The sequence below is a fragment of the Musca vetustissima genome, unplaced genomic scaffold (genome assembly GCF_032173495.1).
Source record: "Musca vetustissima isolate MV318-11 ecotype Yass unplaced genomic scaffold, APGP_CSIRO_Mvet_v1 utg12705, whole genome shotgun sequence".
In the NCBI taxonomy this organism is placed as follows: Eukaryota; Metazoa; Arthropoda; class Insecta; order Diptera; family Muscidae; genus Musca; species Musca vetustissima.
This window is the reverse complement of record NW_026880582.1, coordinates 154,078-180,681: the sequence shown is the minus strand read 5'-3', so window position 1 is coordinate 180,681 and position 26,604 is coordinate 154,078. Positions and strand designations below refer to the sequence as shown.

The window sequence follows — 26,604 nt, the reverse complement described above, 5'->3', positions numbered from 1 at the left end:
GATATTTCTCCCTTTAATGTGGTAATGGATTACTAAATAATATCTGAATACGTAAGCACATGTAAATATTTGACTGTAACTCCCACATCTGAGTAGATACATCACTATATTTGGTATCAATTTAAAGGTCAACCACTCCTCTTGGATATGTTATCAACTCATAGGGTCTACATCCTCCAGGAGTAAATATATATGCCATAGAATACAAATTTTGTCATTTTTCACACAAAAGTTATGGTCCATTTGACCCACTAAATATTGACCGATCTTTATCAAAACATGCACGCTTATTCTCTGACCCGATCCCCTTCTCCATGCAAAAATTCGCGGTGTTTGGGCCATAATTGCGGCCTCTGGAGCGACCAGAAAAACCGACAAAAATTTAGTATTTGGTCCATTTCATCCCCTAAATATTAACCGATCTTTTCCAAAAACAATAGGGGTCTTCATTGGCCAGAACCCATCCTACATGCAAAATTTCGTGAAGATTGGTCCATAACTGTGGCCTGTATCGTGTTTACAAATTATAATGGACAGACGGACGGACGGACACACATGTCTAGATCGACTCAGCTAGTCGAGATATGACGATCAGTATACTTAAAGGTGGGTCTAGGACCAATATTTCGCGGCGTTACAAACATTTGGGGCTGCACAAAGCTATAATACCCTGACAACATAGTTGTGTAGGGTATAAAAACTATTTCTCATACTTCAAGAAACCGGAATGCCAAATTACGGCCAAGTTTTTTACCCTTCTGAAACCTTTCCGTAATTCCGACTTACAGACACTTTCGTGGGAAAATGCAACTTTATATAGGGCAAGACCTTTAGTTATATAGGGCAGGACCTGTATATAGGGCAGGACCTTTATGCATAAATTTTCGTCCATCGCGGATATCAGCATTTCATGATAACATTACTCCACTACTCTTTATGTCGAATTCACTGGTTGCTGCAAAAAAAAAAAAAAAAAAAAAACAAAAAATATGCAGTCGCGGAACGTGAGCTGGTCTAATGAGAGGGTCTAGAAGAAAATGTTCGAGTGTGATGAGGCAAAATTGCGCCCTTACAACTTACAAAATGCCACCAGTATTCTACCCTAAAGATTGACTACCAATCAGTGTATACGGTTTGCACTCTTGTTTACCCAATCGATATCGTGGCGCATCGATGAGTATTTTATTTAGTTACCAGGTCATTGCCATGGCCAATCTCAAGTCCAACCCTTAGCCAATGCTTATGGATTCTCAAACTATGATTAAAATAAGCAGTCGCATAAAGTCAGCGGGTCTAAATGAAGTGTCTTGAAGGAAATGACCAAATGCCAACGATCTTCTGGACTGACTAGGCAAAGTTTTGGCTATTATGCGAACATCGATACCTTGTCGCCTCTATCAATATTAGTTTAAATACTAAGTTCTTGCCATGGTCAACCTTTGGTCCCCCACTTAATCCATGCCTATCGATACTCAAACATTGAAACTCCCAGAGAGGAATATGACAGTTTTCGTCTGGAGAGCATCCCCGCCGACATTTGGCACTACATCCCAATGACAGGGGAAGAGCAGTATGCTGATGTAACTAGTCAAGGCCGCCAAATATGTCCGTTGTTCATGTGGGCTTCTGCAGCGTGGAAAATGCCAATGCTACGTCGACTTCAGTCGGCAAGCCGATGCTTATGCGGCAAAAGGTTAAGATTTTGCATTTAAAAAAACATCAGGAGGTTGAAAAAATATTTTTTAAAAAAATTCACAACTCTTGGGTCGCTGAAAAAAAAACTATTTTTTTAAATCGACGCTTTATTAGTCGTTGAAAAAAATATTTTGTAAAAAATCGACGCCTCTTAAGTCATTGAAAAAAATATTTTGTAAAAAAATCGACCCTTCTTTAGTCGTTGAAAACATTAAAAAAAAATCCACGCTTGGTCGTTGAAAACCTTATTTTTAAAAAATCCACGCCCCTTTTGTTTTAAATCCACGCCTCCAAAGGCGTTTTGAAATCCGAAAATGGCAAAATCTAAAGAAGCGATGTATACGTTGGGTAATTTACTACTGTCAACGATACGATAAGGACCTCAACATGATCAGCGAAAATAATTCACCTAAGGGTCGTGAGGAAGTACAAAAAAGTCTATCCTCACAAACCCTCTAGGAATTTTTTAGTCTAACAAATTCCTATTTCCCGTACCGTGGAAACCTGCGGTACCTCCAGCAAATATAACGTAAAATAAATTCCCTTTATAGCATCAAAGCATGGGAAAGCACGAAATCGAAGATAGAAACTGTATATGCGGTACCATCGGTGACTCAAGTGAAAAATATTCCGACCAAGATCTAATTCTCCTCAACACCTGTTGAAGAGGGTGAGATGGATGTAGGAACAACTACTGGCTGTGAGGAAACCTTTGTTGACACAAATTTTTCAGCCTCTCATGTTCCGATAGTAGCCTAGAGGGATAGTGGAAAGGATTTTTTGGGGAAGATGAAACTCGGGCCAATTGACAAAGCTTCACAGGAACCTTCAATGTTTGCTTAGTATTTGTCAAGAAGGGAAAGGTTAAGGTTACCACGGGGAGGAAGAAATTTAGACCTAGAAGTCCCCTGTGACAACTCGACAATAAATTCATAATGGCAACGCTCTGATCGTCTGGGAGTATCCGTGAAAGTCATTGGTAACTACTCGCCCGTTATCTAAAGATCATGCTAACACGCATTGTTGATCATTAGCGGTTAAAGTTAGCTGGGGTTACTCCGTTTAAGGGAGCCAGGGTGGACCACCGACGTCTTTAGGTTAGGTTAGGGGGAGTAAACTATCGGTTGTACCAATACATGAGATCCTGTGCAAACTGTATGGTTCTCTCCTCCTCATTTCTAATACCAAAACTACTAGGATTTTCATATATAGACATACTAACCGAATTATAGTTTATGATATCTCCGTCAAATGTTTCGGGTTGCTACAAATGAAACGACTAAATAAAACCCATCGAAATAGAAGCTAAACAACATAAAAACTGAGTTTTCTAAGTGCAGTTTATTGTGCACCTCCGGAAGTTATTTCAAGAGTAGATTAACTGTGCCGATTGAAGGAATTCAGACGTTTTTAAAGTCGTTCAGAAGGACTAATGTCTGTAGAATTTTAAAGCAGACTTCTAGAAGTCAGATTCTCCATAGAAGCCATATCATTGGTATTCTATATATAAGACCTCATAGAAGACTTTTTGAAGGATTTATTGACGTATGGTGTTGTATAGAATCTACAGGTCTATGAATTCCAGAAGAGATTTCAAACTTCAGAAGAAGTCTAAAATTGTTCAGTCAGCAGTACAACTGTAAATAGACTTTTTCCTATAACTCGAAGCATAATTTTCTTTACTAGTAAATATTTCTTTTATAAAAACAACAAACTGGGATTGCGCCTGACAATTTTACAATAACAAAATATAAATGGTAACCCAAACGTCTTCCAAAGGTCCTGTGAAAAATCCTCTAATAATAAGCTAAGTTTTCTTGAGGTTCCGCTTTTATTGGGTATTTAAAAATGTCAGTATCATATTAGCTCATATTGAAGTTTCTATTTTCAATTGTTGTAAATTTTGAAAACCACTCAAAGTTTTTTAATCAAGAATGATAAAAATCCTGCGAAGTCCTATATCCCTTCGAAGTAATAACTATTTTCTTCCCCTGAGAAATGGTGTACCGGGCGACAAGTGTTACTAAAAATATTTACACTTGTGGTTTATCACACGGTCTACTTTACAACATAGTTAACTCCCCCAGTGTTTCCTCTCTCCCTCTCCGGCTCACTGTTTTTCTCTCTAATATGGCGTGTGGTTATTTGGGTTACTGGTTTAGCTGACTGGCTGCTTAACAGTTGTCTGTTTATGTTTGACATGACACACTTTTAACTAAAGAAATTTTCCCTTTTTAATTTCCACATCCACTCTTAAGGATCTAACTATGTGTGTGTGTGATTGTAGAAAATTGCCGGTAATTACATTTCCAATCAATATTTTTTCGTTGTTTTTTTTTCTATTCCTTAGCCAAAGTGATTACAATTGTCTGTGTAATTATAGAGAAGTACAACTTTGTGTTAAAGGTGGCGTGTACGATTCATCGTAACAGATGTTTTCGGTTCTCATCCAATTACAGCGATTTGAAATTGACGTTTTAAAAATTAAAATTGAGGGAGGAATTTTTGTTTTGTTTTTGAAATTTGAGTTTTGAGGGGGTGGTGGTGGGAGAAAGGTTTATATCTTTTCTCCCACCATTTTTGCCATTTGAAATAAATAAAACCAGAACTTTAAAGTATGTGGTAGTAAGGAACTGATTGAAAATATTGGCCAGACCTACGTCCGAGCATGAAAAAATATTTTTTTTTTAAACCACGCCTTATCCTTAATCCTTTATTATCCTTAAGGTAATTTCAAAAGGGCAGATTTAGAATAGAATGTGGGAGAAATATCTAAATCTGTACCGATATTCTTGAAACTTAACACACCTCATTCTAAACTTAATTCAGTACGCTATGCCAAATTTCGTACGAATCGAAAGATATATAGAGACTTTGGTACACCATTTACTTTAAAGCGGACGAAAATATATATGGGAGCTATATATAAATCTGAACCGATTTTCACAAAACTTAACACACATCATTCTAGACCCAATTCATTACGCTGTGCCAAATTTCGAGCAAATCGAAAGAAAAATAGGAGCTTTGGTACCACATTTACATTAAATCGGACGAAAATATATATGGGAGCTATATCTAAATATGAACCGATTTTCACAAAACATAACATACATCATTCTAGACTTAATTCAGTACCCTATGCAAAGTTTCGTGCAAATCGAAAGATATATAGGGACTTTGGTGCCTGTATCGGAAGAAACTATGTAGGAGCTATTTCTAAATCTGAACCGATTTTCAGGTTCATCATCATTCTAGACTTAATTTAGTACGCCATGCCAATTTCGTGAAAATCGAAAAATATATAGCGACTTTATTGCACCATTTATATAAAATCGAACGAAAATATATATGGGAGCTATATCTACATTTGAACCGATTTCAACGAAACTTAGCACACATCATTCTGAACCTAATTCAGTATTTTGTGGAAATCGTAAGATATATAGAGACTTTGGTGCACTATTTACCTAATATCGGAGGAAAATATATTTGGGAGCTATACCTAAATCTGAACCGATTTTCTCGAAACTTACTACTCATCATTCTAGACTCAATTACTCTAGTACTCTATGCCAAATTTCGTGGAAATCGATCGTGGTGCACTATTTACCTAAAATTGAACGAAAATATATATTTGGATCTATATCTAAATCTGAACCAATATTCCCGAAACTTACTTCTCAATTCAGTAAGCCATGCCAAATTTCGTGCAAATCGAATGATATATAGGGACATTGGTGCACCGTTTACATAAAATAGGACGAAATTGTATATGGGAGTTATATCTACATCTGAAACGATTTTCACGAAACTTAAGACACATAATTCTAGGCTTATTTCAGTAGGATATGCCATATTTCGTGAAATTCGAAGAATATATAGGGACTTTGGTGCACCATTTACATACAATCGTACGAATATATGGGAGCTATATCTAAATCTGAACCGATTTTCAGGAAACTTAACACACGTCATTCTAGACTCTATTCAGTACGCTGTGCCAAATTTCGTGCAAATCGAAAGATATATAGGGACCTTGGTGCACTATTTACCTAAAATCGGAGGAAAATATATATGGGAGCTATATTTAAATCCGAACCGATTTTCACCAATTTCAATATGGTTCGTCCTTGGGTCAAATAAGTGACTTGTGTCAAATTTCATCCAAATCGGGTCATAAATGCGACCTGTACTTTGTTTACAATTTAACATCTACAGACGGACGGACGGGCGGACATGCATAAATCGACTCAGAAAGAGATTCTATGCATATTCTCAAAAGGAACCATGTGTCGTTTCCTTTTGCCTGTTACAAACATATGCACAAAGACATAGTATCCTGCACCACAGAATGGTGAAGGGTATAAAAATCCATGCCTATTAAAATACTTAAAAAATATGTTTTTAAAAATCCACGCCTATAAGAATATTTTAAATATTTAAAATTTTTAAACAACATTTCCAAAGATGTAACCTTAAAACCATTACGCATTTTTCTCCACCAACAGCAACAACCTATTTATGTCTAATCGAACGCAATCATTAAATTTAATTTTTGAACAAATTCTTGCAAAATACAATTTGACAACAAATGATAGACAATAATCGATAAAATAGAATAATTTTTGTTTTTATTTGTTTCTGTGTGTGTGTTTCGCTAAACGCTACTTATCGATTGTCCTTTGTTGTTACCAATTGTCTGTCAATACGTCATTTATATCATTTATCGCTCTCGATGTTGTTGTTACTATTATTTTTATTTTATTACGCTATTTGTTGTTGGGCAATTAAATTAAATGCATGCAATTTCTGTTCACGGAGGGGAGAGCGATCGAAAATATTTACCAATTATAAAAATACAAAGTGACAACAGCAGCAGCAGCAGCAACAACAACGGCGACAACGAATTTTCCAATAAACAAAAATAATACAATAATATAATGAAATATGATTTAGTTTATTTGCTTATTTGTTTTGATTAGGACTCTATTTAAATTGACTGTATGGGAGTGTGTGCCTGTGTTCGTTTCTGTTAAGTTAGTTTTCGTTTGGCAATGTATAACAGTGACTGTGTGTGAGCTCGCATGTATTATTATTAGTAGTAGTTGTAGTGGTACAAATTTATGCATATTTACATAAAACAAATACATGTATGAGCATCCTAGTTACAAGCAAATGGTAATAAAGTGTCAAATATTTTAGTTATGCATGTTTTACTAATACCATGTTCAATACCAAAAATAACTATGGGAATTTTACGAGGGAGGGGTGAAGAATTATATCCATTAAAAAATCCACGCCTTCTATAAGGCCTTGAAATAATATTCTTTAAATAATTTCCGCCTTCTATAAGGCCTGGAATAAATATTCTTTAAATAATTTCCGCCTTCTATAAGGCCTGGAATAAATATTCTTTAAATAATTTCCGCCTTCTATAAGGCCTTGAAAAAATTTTCTTTAAGAAATCCACGCCTTCTATAAGGCCTTGAAAAACTATTCTTTAAATGATCCACGTCTTCAATAAGGCCTTGAAAAACTATTCTTTAAATAATCCACGTCTTCTATAAGACCTTGAAAAACTATTCTTTAAATAATCCACGCCTTCTACAAGGCCTTGAAAAAATATACTTTAAATAATCCACGCCTTCTATAAGGCCTTAAAAAATATTCTTTAAAAAAATCCCCGCCATATATAAGGCCTTGAAAAAATATTCTTTAAAAAATCCACGCCTTCTATAAGGCCTTGAAAAAATATTCTTTAAAAAATCCACGCCTTCTATAAGGCCTTGAGAAAAATATTCTTTAAAAAATCCACGCCTTCTTTAAGGCCTTGAAAAAATATTCTTCACAAATCCACGCCTTGTCTAAGTAGGCCTTTAAAAATATTCTTTAACAAATCAACGTCTTGTCTAAGGCCTTGAAAAAACATTCCTTACAAATCCTCGCCTTGTCTAAGTAGGCCTTGAAAAAATATTCTTTAAAAAATCCACGCCTTCTATAAGGCCTTGAAAAAATAATCATTAAAAAATCCACGCCTTCTATAAGGCCTTGAAAAAAATTCCACGCCTTCTATAAGGCCTTGAAAAAATATTCTTTAAAAAATCCACGCCTTCTATAAGGCCTTGAAAAAAATTCCACGCCTTCTATAAGGCCTTGAAAAAATATTCTTTAAAAAATCCACGCCTTCTATAAGGCCTTGAAAAAAATTCCACGCCTTCTATAAGGCCTTGAAAAAATATTCTTTAAAAAATCCACGCCTTCTATAAGGCCTTGAAAAAAATTCCACGCCTTCTATAAGGCCTTGAAAAAATATTCTTTAAAAAATCCACGCCTTCTATTAGGCCTTGAAAAAATATTTTTTAAAAAATCCACGCCTTCTATTAGGCCTTGAAAAAATATTCTTTAAAAAATCCACGCCTTCTATTAGGCCTTGAAAAAATATTCTTTAAAAAATCCACGCCTTCTATAAGGCCTTGAAAAAATATTCTTTAAAAAATCCACGCCTTCTATAAGGCTTTGAAAAAATATCCTTTACAAAATCCACCCCTTTAATAAGCCTGAAAAATTATTCTTTAAAAAATCCTCGCCTTAAATACTTACTTACTGAGAGCTTAGAAAAGATTTGCTGACGCGTCGGTCATTTGCGCAGTTTTTCCAATTTGAAAGACCATTTTCGGCATTGTTTTCTTCCACTTGATCTTTCAAACGTATACTTGGCCTTCCCCTTCTGCGCGAACCATCAGCTGGTTCGCTTTTATATGCCTTCTGGGCTGGGTCATCTTTATCCATTCTCACAACATGACCTAGCTAACGTAGTCGAGGCAGCTCAATGAGTTTAACAATGTCGATGTCCGGGAAAAACTGGTACAACTCATGGTTCTTTCGACGACGGTATCCACCGTCAACGCAGATCGGCCCTTAATCTTTCGGATAATTTTTCTCTCAAACACTCCCAGAGCTGCCTCATCTGCTGGCGTAACTACCCATGGTTCAGATCCATATAACAGCAAGGGTAGTATCAGTATCAGCCCCGGTAGTACAAAATGAAAAATTCGCGGTTGTAAACATAAATTTACAGTGGAAAAAATTCATTTCGGGGTGCTCCCCCCCTGCGTACGTCCCTGTCCTGTACCTGTTAAAGTTATCCTGCATAGCCGAATTAATTTTGCAGGAATGTCAAACGAAGGCATGGCTTTAAACACCTCTGAACGGATAGGGCTGTCGAATGCGACTTTATAGTCGACGAATTGGTGGTATGTGTCAATGTGTTTTTCGTGGGTTTTTCCAGGATTTGGCGCAGAGTAAAAATCTGATCAAGGGTGGATTTTTCAAGTCAGAAGCCGCATTGGTATGGTTCAATAATGTCATAGACCTTTGGCTTCAGTCGTTCACACAGCACGCTGGATAGCACTTTATATGCGATGGGAAGGAGACTTATTCCTCTATAGTTGTCACATATTTTCTTGTCTCCTTTTTTGTGCGCAGGACATAGGGTACTGAGGTTCCAATCATTGGGCATGTTGTATTCCTCTAGCCAAATTGTACTAATCAGCTGGTGCATGCTCCTTACCAGCATCTGACCACCAGTCTTGAATAGTTCGGCTTGTAACCCATCGGCACCTGCTACTTTATTATTCTTCAGCCAATTGATTGATATTCTGACTTCATCTTGGCTAGGTGGTATACACTCTATACCGTCATATATTATTGGTTCTGGGGTATCCAACTCACTGCTACTATTTGATACCAGAAATTTTTCAAAATGGTCCTTCCAGATCCTCAGCACGCTGTCTGTATCTGTTACCAGATGTCCTTTTTTATCTCTACAGGAGGATGTGCCTGCACCAAAGCCTTCGGGTTGGTGTTTAACTCGTTGGTAGAATTTTCGGACTTCAGTGTGACTCCTGTATATCTCGATTTGCTCACGCTTTTCTTGCTTTTTCTTCTTTTTTCTGAAAATACGTTTCTCCTCTCACCTTTTCTCCCGATAGTTCTCCATCGCATTACGTGTTGCTACCGTCCGCAGGATTGCCCTATACGCTGCGTTTTTCATATCAGTAGCATTACGACACTCCTGATCGTACCACGGATTTCTTAATGGTGGTCGATTTGATTTCTCGTTGTTCGATCGGGAGAAATCCAAGTGGCCTTGTGTATATCGAGATGCTTGAATCTGGTGCTGCTAACTACCATGTTTTTTGCTGCCGCGAAGTCAATCAACCTCATGCCGTTGCCTGATGTTTCTTCATGGAGGCTGAATTTTTCGACGGTGGGGCCAAACATATTTTCCCTTCCGATTTTTGCATTAAAATCTCCTAGCAGAATTTTAATGTCATGGCCAGGGCAACGGTAATATGCTGTTTCTAGGCGCTCGTAAAATATGTCTTTGGTCTGTTCATCTTTATCTTCGGTCGGAGCATGGGCGCAAATGAGACTGATGTAGAAGAACTTCGCTTTTATACGGATTATAGCAATTCGCTCATCTACTGGAGTGAATCTGGAGACGAGGTATTTTATTCTCCTAATAACCATAAATCCGCAGCCAAATTCATGTCTCGTTTCATGGTGGCTATAATACAGGGCGTAATCATCTGATTTACTTACGCCTGCTTTGTACTTCTTGAGTACATCCGCCAAAGCGAACACTGCACCATTTCTGTACAACGTGCGCACATTCCAATTGCAGATTCCCAGATCGTGGTCCTTTATACGTTTGCGGGGGTCGTCAACATTAGGGGGTTTTGTTTTTTCTTTGTTTTTTCATAGTAGGTTGGGTTTTCCGAGAGTGGACAACTAACCCCATTTTTTATAGTTCTTATGGATGAACTCGCGGCACATATTAGCTCACTATTTCATCGGGTGATGAAAATAGCTCCCAAGGTGGCACCGCGGGGACGTCAGTGTCCACAATAGAGATGAAAGAGGCCTGGACCAAGATAAGCCTTGACTTCGCCATGTTAAAGCCAATCAGAGCCCCTACGCCACGCCTTAAATAAGCCTTGAAAAAATATTCTTTAAAAATTCCACGCCTTGAAAAAATATTCTTTAAAAAATTCTCGCCTTCTGTAGTCCCTTAAAAAAATTTAATTGTTAAACAATCATTTTTCTAACCTTTTGACCCCATCCTCCTAAATTATTGGCCAATTGTGGCAGATGTTTTATTCCACAGCATGTAGCCCAGCATATTCGCTGCGAATTACATTAAAAAGGTATAAATATTCAATCTAATCTCTATTTCAATAAATTGTACAAATTCGTGGCAAATGTGTGCTGTATTGAATTTGGATCTCTGTGTGGAAGTATTTCATATTTGCAAAAAATGCCGGAAAATATCCAACAACAACACCAATACACATAACTATTGTGAGCGGCAATAATGAAAATTTATAAACAATTTACAATGTAATGATGTGAAATCAGAATTCTTGTATCTGTAAATTAGCTTTTGTTGTTTCGGTGGAACTTATAAAAGCCTCCCCCTGCAATACCCTGCCCTTCGCACTCCCCACTCGCTATGAATAAAACACCACGCATTCGTTATTGGTGAACCAAGCAACGAAAACATTATAATACCAAAGCAAAACATTGAACACAAAATTGAGTTTCCGGCAAAAGTTTAATGAAGTTACACGGGTAACAGGAGGGGTGTGTGTGGGGGTTTCAGGACTGGTCAGATTTCCATAGCATTACAAATGTAATGGAGAGCCGAAGGGGTTTCCGGCTAAACCGGGAGCGTAGTTTATAAAAACAAAATTAAGTCGTTTGTTCAGTTGGGGTGTAAAAGTGATGCAGGATATCTGATGGAGTGGCTACCTTCAACACCTTCAATAGATGGCGGATACCCACCCACTACGAAAATAACTAATTGAATTTATTTTTTCTGTTTTCACTGTTTACATAAAGATAATAAAAATTTATTTTTGTTTATTTTTCTTCTTTACAGTATGGTGCCGGGCAGTAGCAGCGCAGCAGCTAGCAACAACGATGATACCCACACAAATACTGAAATTAGTGATCAGCAACCAGAATCGACTAATGACAGTTTAGCATTGGTACCATTCGGCACACCAATGGAATGTTCAGATATATCATTGACGACGACGACGACAACAAACACAGATGAATTCGCCAAAGAACAACCGGATCCGGATACGATAAAAATGTTTGTCGGCCAGGTGCCAAAGGCATGGGACGAAACAAAGTTACGTGCCCTTTTCGAACAATACGGGCGGGTGCATACGCTGAATGTGCTGCGTGACAAGGTTACCATGATGAGCAGAGGTGAGTGAAAAGACATTTGTTATTTTTTTTTTAAGTTAATCATAAAATTAGGTATGTTAATTAACCAATAGGGATATTATGGAGTAGGATGTTCGAAGGTATATATTCAACATTCAAAATATTGAACAAAATCGTAGAAGTCCTTTAATTTTTATCGTTTCAAACGGGCAAAGAGATCCACTATCTGAACCCGACGATAGGAGGAAAGACTGACCGCCCACCTACTACGGCTTATATCACCCAAAAATACATAGAGAAAATAGGGAAAAAGGATAAAGATACGGTGTAGGACCTAAATAACACCATATCGACGGGTGTCGTTGACCACGAATCACGATCATTGCCATCTAGCGATCGGGAGTAAATATCCCTACACTACAAGCACAGGTAAAAAATATATCAGATTACCAGTTAGCCAACTGGCGAGAATGGAACTGAGTTCACAAAGCTCAGTGAAAGGCAATCTGATATATTTTTTCACGGAGGGTTTGTATTCCCTAAAAATGTGGTTAAGGCCTTCAAAATTCGAACAGACGGCTACTAAGGATATATAGACATTAATACAAAAATTTACCTATAACTATGGGTAGAAGACCACCATGGTTCTTCAACATGGTATTATAAAGACAGAAGACCTCTATCGGTGTCTATAGACAGTTCTATAGACAGAAGAGACCTCGATCGTTCTTCCATAGACAGAAGAGACCTTTCTCGATCTGTCAGTCTTCTAGGGACATAAAACCTTTATCGATCCTCTATAGACATAAGACTTTTATGGGTCTTGTATGGACAGAAGATCGCTCTATCGATTTTCTGTAGACAAAGGAGAATTCTATAGGTCTTCTATAAACAGCAGAGACATCTATCGGTCTTCTATAGACAGAAAATACCTCTATCGGCCTTCTATAGATAGAAGGAACCTCTTCTAAAAACAGATTATGTCTATCGGTCTTACATAGGCAGAAGACCTCTATCGGTCTTCCATAAACAGAACACCTCCAACGGCCTTCCATAGACAGAAAAATTCTATCGGTTTTATATAGACAGAAGAGTACTCTGTCGGCCTTTTATAGACAGAAGATACATATTATATTATAGGAAACATCGTCCTCGTTCATTTCATTGAGACAGAAGACCTCTTTTGGGTTTTCTATTGAGACAGAAGACCTCTTTGGGTTTTCTATTGAGACAGAAGACCTCTATCGGTCTTATATTGAGACAGAAGACCTCTATCGGACTTCTATTGAGACAGATGACCTCTATCGGTCTTCTATTGAGACAGAAGACCTCTATCGGTCTTCTATTGAGACAGAAGACCTCTATCGGTCTTCTATTGAGACAGAAGACCTCTATCGGTCTTCTATTGAGACAGAAGACCTCTATCGGTCTTCTATTGAGACAGAAGACCTCTATCGGTCTTCTATTGAGACAGAAGACCTCTATCGGTCTTCTATTGAGACAGAAGACCTCTATCGGTCTTCTATTGAGACAGAAGACCTCTATCGGTCTTCTATTGAGACAGAAGACCTCTATCGGTCTTCTATTGAGACAGAAGACCTCTATCGGTCTTCTATTGAGACAGAAGACCTCTATCGGTCTTCTATTGAGACAGAAGACCTCTATCGGTCTTCTATTGAGACAGAAGACCTCTATCGGTCTTCTATTGAGACAGAAGACCTCTATCGGTCTTCTATTGAGACAGAAGACCTCTATCGGTCTTCTATTGAGACAGAAGACCTCTATCGGTCTTCTATTGAGACAGAAGACCTCTATCGGTCTTCTATTGAGACAGAAGACCTCTATCGGTCTTCTATTGAGACAGAAGACCTCTATCGGTCTTCTATTGAGACAGAAGACCTCTATCGGTCTTCTATTGAGACAGAAGACCTCTATCGGTCTTCTATTGAGACAGAAGACCTCTATCGGTCTTCTATTGAGACGGAAGACCTCTATCGGTCTTCTATTGAGACAGAAGACCTCTATCGGTCTTCTATTGAGACAGAAGACCTCTATCGGTCTTCTATTGAGACAGAAGACCTCTATCGGTCTTCTATTGAGACAGAAGACCTCTATCGGTCTTCTATTGAGACAGAAGACCTCTATCGGTCTTCTATTGAGACAGAAGACCTCTATCGGTCTTCTATTGAGACAGAAGACCTCTATCGGTCTTCTTTTGATATAGAAGACCTCTATCGGTCTTCTATTGACATAGAAGACCTCTATCGGCCTTCTATTGACATAGAAGACCTCTATCGGTCTTCTATTGACATAGAAGACCTCTATCGGTCTTCTATTGACATAGAAGACCTCTATCGGTCTTCTATTGACATAGAAGACCTCTATCGGTCTTCTATTGACATAGAAGACCTCTATCGGTCTTCTATTGACATAGAAGACCTCTATCGGTCTTCTATTGACATAGAAGACCTCTATCGGTCTTCTATTGACATAGAAGACCTATATCGGTCTTCTATTGACATAGAAGACCTCTATCGGTCTTCTATTGACATAGAAGAGCTCTATCGGTCTTCTATTGACATAGAAGAGCTCTATCGGTCTTCTATTGACAGAGAAGACCTATATCGCTCTTCTATTGCCATAGAAGGCCACTATCGTTCATCTATTGCGACCGAAGACCTCTATCGGTTTGATAAAAACCTCTATCGATCTTCTATTGCGACAGAAGACATCCTCTATCGATCTTCTATTGCGACAGTAGACCTCCTCTACCGGTTTTCTATTGCGACAGAATACCACCTCTATAGGGGGTCTATTGAGAAAAAAGACCTTTATCGTTCATCTTTTGAGACAGAAGTCCTCAACGCTATTCTATAGACTCAAGGCCTCCATCGTTTTTCTTTATCGACTTTTCTCAGTTCTTTAATAAAAAGAAGGCCTCTTCTATATATATAAAAAAAAACTATTGGTCCTCGAGAAACAGAAGCTGTTGGCCTTCTGGCGATAGAAGACCTCATGTGTCTACATTTTTTAAACGATGTTGGTATATTTAAATCATTTTTATTTCCATAGGATAGCAGACCTCTAGGCAGAAAATTGTCAATATATCTCCCATAAAAAGTCCCGGCTATTTATATTTATCTGTCAACCTATATGCCAGTAAATTTGTCTTTCGATTTTGCTATGGATAAGAAATCTCCTGACATAAAATTTTCAGTTTGGCTCCATATTGTGATATAGCAAACAAATACGGCTACTGCCAGTTTTAGGTTTTTGAAGCCTCTTCTTGGTGGAGAGTATAAACAATTCGATACCTCCGTAATTTTTATCTTTTTTTGGATTACCATACCTGAAAATAATTTCACAACTTAATTCTTTGAAATAGAATTTGCATATATTGTTGGAATATATTCCCTTCTCACCACTTATCCCATTATACACGACCTCTCACAACATATACCCTCACCGAACCTTCAAAACCAAACAATTTTCCGAACTACCAAAAAAATCGAATCCAACTCATTTCGTATTCCTCACTGGTTCTTCACACAAACTGTTGTTGTTATAGTTGTTTTTTATCGCATCACATTCTATCTGACAAACAAATTTTAATCAAAGTTATAAACATAACGAAATATTGTTATTGGTGGGAGATATACCAACATCAACAACAACTAAAAATATGAAAATATGTAAAGAAAATTGCATCTAAGTATGTAATAGTGTTCTAATAAACTTTTATGGGTGATTTTTACATATTTTCATCGCAAGTTAATACCACTACTGTGGGTAAAACAAAAAATGGAGGTATAAATAAATATGCGATTTGTGTTGCATGAACAGCATTTATTTTACTATAGAGGTATGTATGTAGAGGTATAGCTCATGTCGATAATAGTGGTATTTTTTATTACGACTGGATATTATAGTAATATTTAGTATTACTACTAATACTACAACACTTTAGGGTAAACAGATCTCTTACAACATCCGATGGCAGTTAGCTAACAGGTTTGATTACTTCATGTTGGCATGAAATTTAGAGAATTTAGGTAGTTCACGGAATAAAGTAAAAAGAGTATGCGGGTTACAATATATTGGGGCCATAAATATCAAAAAAGTGTATGACTAAGACTATCAAAATACTTTAAAAATGGGCGGAACTTCTGTATGTACATCCATTTTTTGGAAAATATGAATAAGACTATAAATAATTACTAAAATTGGGTGTGGACTTTGCATTGGAAATATGCCGAAGCATTGGAACGTTATTAAAAGTTGTTTGGGAATTGGTATACCAAAAGTGCGAAGACCCTAAAATGTGACATCACCGTTATATGGCTATAATAGAAAAAGTCCAACAGATGTAAATTCCAAAACTTCCAAAGGTTATCAATTGAGTTTAGACGACAGTAGGAAGAATGTGGGAATTGTGGTGTATTGAATTTTAGTCGGACAATTATTGTCAGAACCTGCAGCGCCATCTATACTTCACAATCAACATTATAATATTGACCGCAACGGTTGTGTCTTTGATAACGATCACAGGGGTCGGTAATTCACAACAAATGGTTCATGTCTATGCTACAAACAACACTTCTGACGGAAATTGCTGGAACTAAAATGTAATATAGACACTATTTTGAAACAATTTCCATATTCAGCCTACTGTGTGTTTTTTTTATAGGAGACCCTATATGTAGGTATATATCTTCAAAAACACTATATATAGAAGACCGAGAGCATTTTTTTTTTGTAAATTATATCTTCTCTCAGATATTCTATATAGAAGTTTTCTGTATATGTATGATCAATAGAGGACCTCTACCTACTGAAGACCTGGAGAAGTAATTTGACTTCAAAATAATTATTTAGGTTTTCTGACTTTAGCAGACAGATTGAGGTATTTTCCTCCTGTACAGTCGACATATTGAGATCATCTTTATAAAGTCGACTTTTAGATATTTTCTGTATGTAGAATACCTATAGAGGCAGTCTGTCTATAGAATACATAAAAGAAGATCTTCTTTTCATTGAAGACTTGTAAAGATCATCTGTCTATAGAAGACCTAAAGATATCTTTATTCTTTCTAGAGGTAGTTTGTCTTGAAAATAGCTATAAAGGTCTTTTGTCTATGGAAAATCGATATAGGTCTTCTGTCTCAATAGAAGACCGATGGTGGTATTCTGTCTCATTTGAATGCCGATAGAAATCTTCTGTCTCAATAGTAGACAGAAATATGACTTCTGTCTCAACAGACGACCGATATAGTCTCAGAAGACCTTAGACAGAAGACCTTTATATGACTTCTGTAGACAGATGGCTTCTATTAGTCTCCTTTATCGGTCTTCTGTCTCAATAGAAGACTGATAGAGTCCTTCTGTCAATAGATGCCATATAGAGGTCTTCAGTATAAGGACCAATAATTTTATTCCGATTATAGAGGTTCCGGCAGAATAACAAATTTAGTATATGCTCCATAATATGTTGAATAATAATCAAATCTATAATTGGCCTTGGACCAAGCATAGCATACACCATATGTCAACTCAAGCCGTGCCTTTTGGCTTCCATTCCCACTTTTAATACATTGACCAGCTCTGTCATTAGTTTTTATCCTCTGTTAAGCATTATGGATTTAGGAATGTTAGTGTTTTGTTATCGCTAGTAAAACATATGTTAAAGGCCATATACACGAAGAATGCGCACACACATTCACATACACAAATACACTCACACAAATGACCTACTATACACTTCGCATACCGATAGGATATTTTGTGTGGTAAAAAAAAATAGAATATTTCCATACATTATTATTATTAACACTTCCGAGTGGGGTTATGACCACCACGTTGCACCACCAATACCGATAGCAGACCACACACCGATAGTGTCCATCAAAATTCTTAATATGTGCAGCGGTAATCTAGCGTTATTGAAAGTAATTTGTGTTACATGTTATGGGTATTACCCCCCAACCTATTCCATTTAAATATTTACATATAAGACCAATAAGTGAGTTTCCTTACGGCATAAGTTAATATAGATGTATAGATAAGGTGGTATGTGTGTGTTTGTAAACCTTTTCCTAGGATATTATCGTTAACATTAAAGCTCATAAAACTATATGTTTGCTGCTATGCGATGCATACTTATGTTAGTAAATATCGTATTTCGGCCACATTTTCTATGTAGCCCCTTTTCTATGTTATGGATATTAGCGATTATGTTACAATGTTCCGGTAACATTGTTGGGGAAATTCTAATCATATTTTGGGTAATGACATTTATGTGCCCAGAATATAAGTGGAAGGGTATTTGACTATTTTAGGAAAATATATGCAAATATACATGTTATAAGGATTATTTGCCTTGTCCTTGAATATACTAATAATTTTTAATAAATAAATAAAATGATAGGAAGGATACCATGTATAAAATTCCTTTATGTGCTCCTTTATTTGAAACAAACAAGTAAAAAAGCTATAAGTTCGAACGGGTCAGACATTATATATCAAAATATCTAAAGTCGGAAATTCTCTAAATATGTTATTTAGCTTTCCACCAACCTGAAATGCGAAATTACACCCGTTTAAGTAAGAAAAAAATTTTACGAATAAGGACGAACATTTAATGGGAGCTATATCAAAATATTGACATACATTGATGATTTTCTGCGTAGATATATGTAAGCGTCCAAGATACTACAGTGTCAAATTATAGTCACTTTGATGGGAAAATTACCTTGAGGGGTCCTTTATATGAGAGCTATCTCAAAACATGGACCTATGTTAATAATTTTCTGAAACAAATAAGTATATCCCCTTTCGGTACTTCAAGATTTTCAGGCACGTTTTCAATCGATTTTGCTATAACGTGATACTATGGTTCTCTCTGGGAGGCACATCTTTCTACCATAATATATTTATATCGGCCAATGTTAAGATTAAGCACGCATATATTCATATTTCGAAAATAGTGGGGAACCATCACTATTTTCGAAATTTGGAAGATTTTAGCCACAACTTATACCAGTGTTTTTGAGAATTTAATCTATTTACCACTTACGAAGCTTTAATATGGTACTACAGGTTTTAGGAGTACAAAAACCTATTTACAAATATTTGTAATGTAGATCAATGCTGCGTCCTGTATTTTTAAGGGGTTATTTCCCCACACATGTTATAGCTTGTAATTCTGGACTAACAAAAAAATTAACAATAAATATTTTTTTGAAAATCTACGCATTGTCTACTAAGGGCTTGAAAAATATTCTTTAAAAATCTATGCATTGTTTAAGCCATTAAAACTATATTTTTTTAAAAATTCACTAATTGTCTAAGCCCTTAAAAAAACAGTAGGGAAAGAAGTAAAATCGGACTGGGTAGATACCCTTCACCACTTTGGGTATATTCTACGTATGTATCCTAAAAGACGTCGCCTTTTTGAATGGACGTTGACATGAAATTGAACGAACTTAAATATGTGATATTTATCTATATCTAAACCGACTAACATCAATCCCTACACATGTCATTCTGCAACCTATGCTGAATTTTGTAAATCGATTTAAAGCAAACTTAACACACGCTATTCGGTATGCTGCACTGTTTAAAATTGAATCTCAATCAGACACCCATTGATTATTTGGTGTACAACTAACATAAATAAGTACAAATTATATATTGAAGCTATGCTATATCTATATCCAAATCGATTTCAAGAAGCTTGCCAGAGATTAATTTATATTAACTTCAGTACGTTGTCAATCGGCCTAGCTATAGATCTTTAGTGCTCAATTTACTTAAAATCGGACGAAAATATATATAGAAGGTGTATGTAAACCTGAACCGATTTTAACGAAACTTTGCACACATCATTCTAGTCTTAATTCAGTACGCTATACAAAAATCGAATGATATATGGGGACTTTGATGCATCATTTACACAAAATCGGACGAAAATATATATGGGATATATATCTAAATCTTGACCGATTTTCACGAAACTTGACAGACATCATTCTAGACTTTATTTAGTACGCTATGGTGCACCATTTACCTATATATATACGTCATTCTAGATTTAATTCAGTACGCTATGCCAAAATTTGTGCAAATCGAATGATTTTCAGGCACTTTGGTGTACCATTTACATTAAATCGGACAAAATATATGTTGGAGATATATGTAAATCTGAATCGATTTTCTCCAATTTCAATTAGGTTTGTCCTTGGGCCAAATAATTTACTTTTGCCAATTTTCATCCAAATCGGATTTTAAATGCGACTTGTACTTTGTTTACAATTTAACATCAACAGACGGACGGACATGCATAAATCGGCTCAGAAAGTGATTCTATGAATATTCTCAAAAGGAACCAAGTTTATACCTCGATTCCTTTTGCCTGTTGCGAACATATGCACAAAGACATAATACCCTGTACCACAGTGTATTGAAGGGTATAAAAATGTGTGTTTATTGGCTTCAAATAATATTTTAAAAAATCCAAGCCTTGTCGAAGGCCTTAAAAATATCCAAACCAGTGAGCGGAGCAGTATAATCGGACGGGACAGACCATACGATACCCTACACAACTACCTCGGAACTCCAAATTTCTGCGGATGTTTATTCCAAGACTGGGCAATATTTCGTGATATTTTGTAAATCTAGCCCGATTAGAGGTCAACACCTTCTTCCTTACACTGACATATTTTCCGATTCATATTTTCCTATTCATATTCAGTACAGCCCTTAAATGTCCAGAATTCCTTCACCGTGGGTTGTGTTGTGATGTTCGGCCTATTATTGGCATCGACTCGAAAAAACGGTTTTCGACCCACTTCGCCCCAAAATTATCTGATCATCACCGAAAATTATTGGCGTTGTACTTGTCCATAACTGGAACCTCATGGAACATTTCAAAGTTATCAGTGCTATATTTCCACCCTCCAGTGTGGTATTGGTTTACTAAATAATGTCTGAATACGTAAGCACCTGTAAATATTTCAGTGTAACTCCCACATCCGAGAATATACGATAATATAACTGGTATCAATTTAAAGGTCAACCACTCCTCTTGGATATATTATCAACTTCTCGGGTCTATGTCCTTCAGGGGTAAATATATATGCCATAGAATAAAAATATTGTCATTTTTTAACACAAAAGTCTGGGTCCATTTGACCAGTTAAATAGTGACCGATCTTCATAAAAGTAGGCATGCTTATTTTTTGGCACGATCCCCTTCTCCATGTAAAAATAGAGATGTTTGGGCCATAATTGCGGCCTCTGGAGCGACCAGAAAAACCGACAAAAATTAAGTATTTGGTCCATTTCATCCCCTACATATTAACCGATCTTTACCAAAAACAATAGGGGTCTTCATTGGGCCGAACCCATCCTACATTCAAAATGTCGTGAAGATTGATCTGTATCGTGTTTACAAAATATAATGGACACACACACACATATGCCTAGATCGACTCAGCTAGTCGAGATATGACGATCGGTATACTTAAAGGTGGTTCTAGGACCAATATTTCGCGGCGTTACAAACTCTTGTGGCTACACAAAGCTATAATACCCTGACAACATAGTTGTGTAAGGTATACAAATCCATGCCTATCGGTAGGCTTTAAATAATATTTTAAAACAATCCACGCCTTACCTAAGTCCTTGGCCATGAAAAAATAAACTCCTCGCAATGTCTAAGACATTGAACAAATATTTTTAAGAGCTCCGCGCCTTTCTAAGAACTAGATATGTCTCAGTAGCCTTAAATATTATTGAACGAAAAAAAATCAATCCTTAATAAACTCTGGATAATTGTAATAGCATGTCCTGAAAAATTGTGGAATATTTTTATTATAACCTGAAGAACTAGTTCTTTGAGGATATTATACGTTTATATGGAATCAAGTGTTTGTGATGCCAAGAAATATTGGTTGTAAACCCATCTTTTAGTATATCGGTCGCCATATCTCGACTAGCTGAATCGATCTAGTTAATCAAGGTATGTATATGCCGCTGTTATGAACCAATCAGAACGAATCTTCTATAAGAAGTTCCAGATCTTGTCAGGTTTCCACAATTATGATATGTGGACTTTTGATCAGTTGTAAATTCAAAACCCATTCAAACATGTCATTCAGTTCATGCAGATAATAACATTTCTTACTGAAAAAATTGAACTTGTTTAAAAACTGAAATGAAATGAAATGGGTCCAAATTTTGCTGTAGCCAATCTACAATGCATTCAGGGTTGCTGGACTGAATAATGATTAATATTGTAACAATTAAGTGTAAAGAATCTGAAATATTCCCCAAATCTGATTTTTTTTCTAAATAGATTTCTTATAGTCCCCTCTTAGTTTGTATAAAGTACCTGTAATATATCTTACAATAACCTCCTTATTTTTAGAAGTTTATTCAAATTCAATTTCATATAAAACATAGCCTCCATGTCATTCTCATGAAAATCCCATTCAAACTCCTTAAAAAGGAATAATCCACCATCTATATAAATATATTGCATGATGTTCGTTCGTTTTTTACCCAAAAAACGTGTTTGTAATTTTTGTCCGTTTTTTTTTTTGTGCTCGTTACCCTTTGTGTATGAATGCCAAAATGTCTGTGTAGTATTTATTAGCGTTAATTACCTGTTTTGTAATGATTGCATGTTAATTAGCGTACAAAATGAAATACTTGTAGTTTTACACCAAAACGGCTGACTACTTAATCAGATGGTGTCAAGAATGGCAACAATATACGATATTCAATTAATTCTTAATCAAAGTATGCCACTATAAGCTATGAAAACGATTTTTTGTGCATAATATGGGAGAAAAGAAACATGAAAGGGTGTCCTCACCAACCACACTCCCTCTTTGAAATATGAGTGCCAGTAATTTGTATCCTTTAGAAATTAAGTTACATATCGTCTTCAATGGTCGTCGTTGTTTTGGGATTTTTTCCCTCGTACACCTTTTGTACTTCAACAACTGTCATTGTATGCGACTAATGAAGATGAGGCCATATATAGAATCTGATATACAGAATCTGAATGTACGTTTAAGGTGTATTTTTTCTCTGTAGCTCATTTATCCAAAGCATAGTTTTTATTCCATGTTAATAAATACTTTATTTTTTTGTCAAATGTAACAGTTTCTTGTACGACATGTTGTTTTTGTTGTTGTTTATGGTTACTTGTATATCCTTTTTTGCTTGTGTTCCTTTTTTCTTCTTCATGTTTGTTTGTGTGTCTTGCAGGATGCTGTTTTGTGACGTACTATACACGTAAGGCTGCTTTGAAGGCGCAGGATGCTTTGCACAACATCAAAACCTTAGATGGGGTAAGTAATGAATGAAGCGATGTTGAGATAAAACGAGAAGGAGGAGTAGATTGTTTTGGTCTACTTGTCATCCTAAGAAGATACTTAATAAATACGTTATGAATAAATAAAATAGAGACAGAGGAAAAAAAACAGTACATCTTAGAAAAGCTTAAGCTGCATTTGTATACGTATAAGTGCTTGTGTGTATGTATATGTATGTATAGTATGTGTGCATGTTTTCCATGCTGTATTTTTTTCTTCTTTAACATTCTATTTCCTATTTCTATAGCAGGTTGTTTTTAATTCAACTTCTTCATCTTCTCCTTTGTATTTGTAAATGTTGCATATTGATGTGTGTGTGAGTGTATGTGTGAAGGAGAAATAAAAAGTTAATTTTTTGTTGTTGCTATACATATTTTTTCCTATGCATGTCTGTGGTGTTCATTAGCTTTTGATATTTTCATTCATACACACATGCGTATACATACATATAAAGAACTTAATGAAAAGTATATACATATATGAACAGCAAAAACTAAGGAATATGTTATTTAGGTACATCAAAAATGAAACAAGGGATCCTCTGTAAGAAATTTTAAATAACATTGTTTTAAAGATCCACAGAAGCGAAGAGTTTTTAAGAATAATTTTTTCAGGAACCATGAAGAACAGCGCAGAATTTTTACAGACTAGTTTCCAAGGGACCATAATAAACATGGTTGTTTTAAAGAATATTTATTCTGGCACCAAGATAAGTGAAGATTTTTATACCCTACACAACTATGTTGTCAGGGTATTATAGCTTTGTGCAGCCCCAAAGAGTTTGTTACGCCGCGAAATATTCGTCGATCTAGACATGTGTGTCCGTCCGTCTGTCCATTATAATTTTTAAACACGATACAGGCCACAGTTATGGACCAATCTTCATTAAATTTTGCAAGAAGAATGGGTTCTGGTCAATGAAGACCCCTATTGATTGGTGAAAATCGGTTAATATTTAGGGGATGGACCACATACTTAATTTTTGTCCGTTTTTCTGGTCGCTCCAGTGGCCGCAAATAGGGTCCAAAAATCGTGAAATTTTACATGGAGAAGGGGTTCGGGCCAAAGAATAAACTTGCCTGTTTTGATAAAGATCGGTCAATATTTAGCTGGTCAAATGGACCCTGACTTTTGTGTGAAAAATTACAAAATTTGTATTCTATGGCATATATATTTACTCCTAAAGGACATAGAACCGAGAAGTTGATAATATATCCAAGATTAGTGGTTGACCTTTAAATTAATACCAATTATATTGTCGCTTGTACTCGGATGATGGAGTTACACTTAAATATATACAGGTGCTTACGTATTCAGATATTATTTAGTAACCCATTACCACACCAGAGGGCGGAAATATAGCGCTGATCGCTTTTAAATTTTGAATGAGGTTCCAGTTCTGGTCAAGGACATCGTCTATAATTTTCGGTGATGATCAGATTATAATATTGGAAAGAAGTGGGCCGAAAACTTAATTTTTGCGTTTTTTTCGAGTCGATGCCAATAATAGACCGAACATGACAACACAACCCACGGTGGAGGGAATCTGGAAGATTAATTAAAAGGGCTGTACTGAATATTGGTAATATTTGGAAAATGTGTCAGTGTATGGAAGTGGTGCTGTTGACCTCTACTCGGGCAATAGGGTGCAGATATCCCGAAATAGTGCCCAAACTCAGAATGTAGAACCACAGAAAGTAAGATTTTCGTGGAAGTTTTGTAGGGTATCCTATGGTCGGCCCCGTCCGACTATACTGCTCCGCTCACTGGATTTCAAAGATATTTTTAAGTACCCATGTCACTTTTTAAAAATATTTTTTCAGGACCTTTTCAAGGCGTAGATTTTCTTCTCAAGGCTATACTTTTGTATTTATACCCTTCGCCACACTGTGGTACAGGATATTATGTCTTCGTGCATATGTTTGTAGCACGCAAAAGGAATCGAGATAAACCCATGTTTCCTTTCGAGAATAGAATCACTTTCTGAATCGATTTATGCATATCCGTCCGTCCATGTATTTTTGTGAGAAAAGTACAGGTCGCATTTATGATTCATATTTTGTTCATATTTAGATATAGCTCCCATATATATATATATATATATATATTTAATGTAAATGGTGCACCAAAGTCCCAATATATCTTTCGATTTGCACGAAATTTGACTGAATACTGAATTAGGTGTGTTGAGTTTCGTGAAAATCGGTTCAGATCTAGACATAGCACCCATATATATTTTCGCACGATTTTATGTAAATAGTGTACCAAAGTTCTTGCATATCTTTCGATTTGCACGAATTTGATATAGCTTACTGAATTAAGTCTAGAATGATGTGTGGCAAGTTTCGTGAAAATCGGTCCAGATATATATATATATATATAGCTTATATATATATATATATATATATATTTGTGCGATTTAATGTAAATGGTGGTGAATTGAGCCTATTGTGATGTCTACCAAGTTTCGTGAAAATCGGTCCAGTTTTGAATATATCTCCCATATAGTTTCATCCGATTTTACTGAATTGAGCCTAGTGTTATGTCTGCCAAGTTTCGTGAAAATCGGTCCAGATGTAGATATAGCTCCCATATATATTTTCATTCGATTTAATGTAAATGGTGCACCAAAGTCCATGTATATCTTTCGATTTTCACCAAATTTGGCATGACGTACTAAATTGAGCGTAGAGTGATGCCTGCCAAGTTTCGTGAAAATCGGTCCAGATGTAGATATAGCTCCCATATATATTTTCATTCGATTTAATGTAAATGGTGCATCAAAGTCCCAATATATCTTTCGATTTGCACCAAATTTGGGATAGCGTACTGAATTGAATCTGGAATGATGTGTGCTGAGTTTCTTGAAAATCGGTCCTGATTTAATGTAAATGGTGCACCAAAGTCCCTATATATCTTTTAATTTCCACGAAATGTGGCATAGCGAATTGAATTAAGTATGAATGATGTGTGCTAAGTTTCGTGAAACTCGGTCCCCTTATAGATAAAGATCTTTTATTTAAATTCGTCCAATTTCATGTCAATGTTCCTCCGAGGGAATATTGACGTAAATACATATGTAAAATAAACACAAGGTGGTGAAGGGTATAATATAGTCGGGCCAGCACGACTATACTACTTTCCTTACAGATTTTTTTCAAGACCTTTCAAGGTGTAGGACCTTTTAAGGCGTTTATTTTTAATATCTTTCAGGACCTTTCCATGGCGTTTTTTAAATATTTTTTAGGACCTGCCCGTATATTTAAAAAAAAATTTTAAAGAATCG

The 26,604-nt window shown here is 36.1% G+C and overlaps 1 protein-coding gene across 1 annotated transcript in view; it reads left to right on the top strand.

Annotated features, from left to right (window-relative positions):
• The window catches only part of LOC133326276 (type-2 histone deacetylase 1-like), a 73,261-nt gene that overhangs the window by 31,293 nt on the left and 15,364 nt on the right, over positions 1-26,604 (top strand). Inside the window, exons 2-3 of the mRNA XM_061534958.1 lie at positions 11,642-11,979; positions 23,212-23,294. Of these exons, the coding sequence (XP_061390942.1) occupies positions 11,642-11,979; positions 23,212-23,294 (421 nt within the window). The remainder of the gene's footprint in view (positions 1-11,641; positions 11,980-23,211; positions 23,295-26,604) is intronic.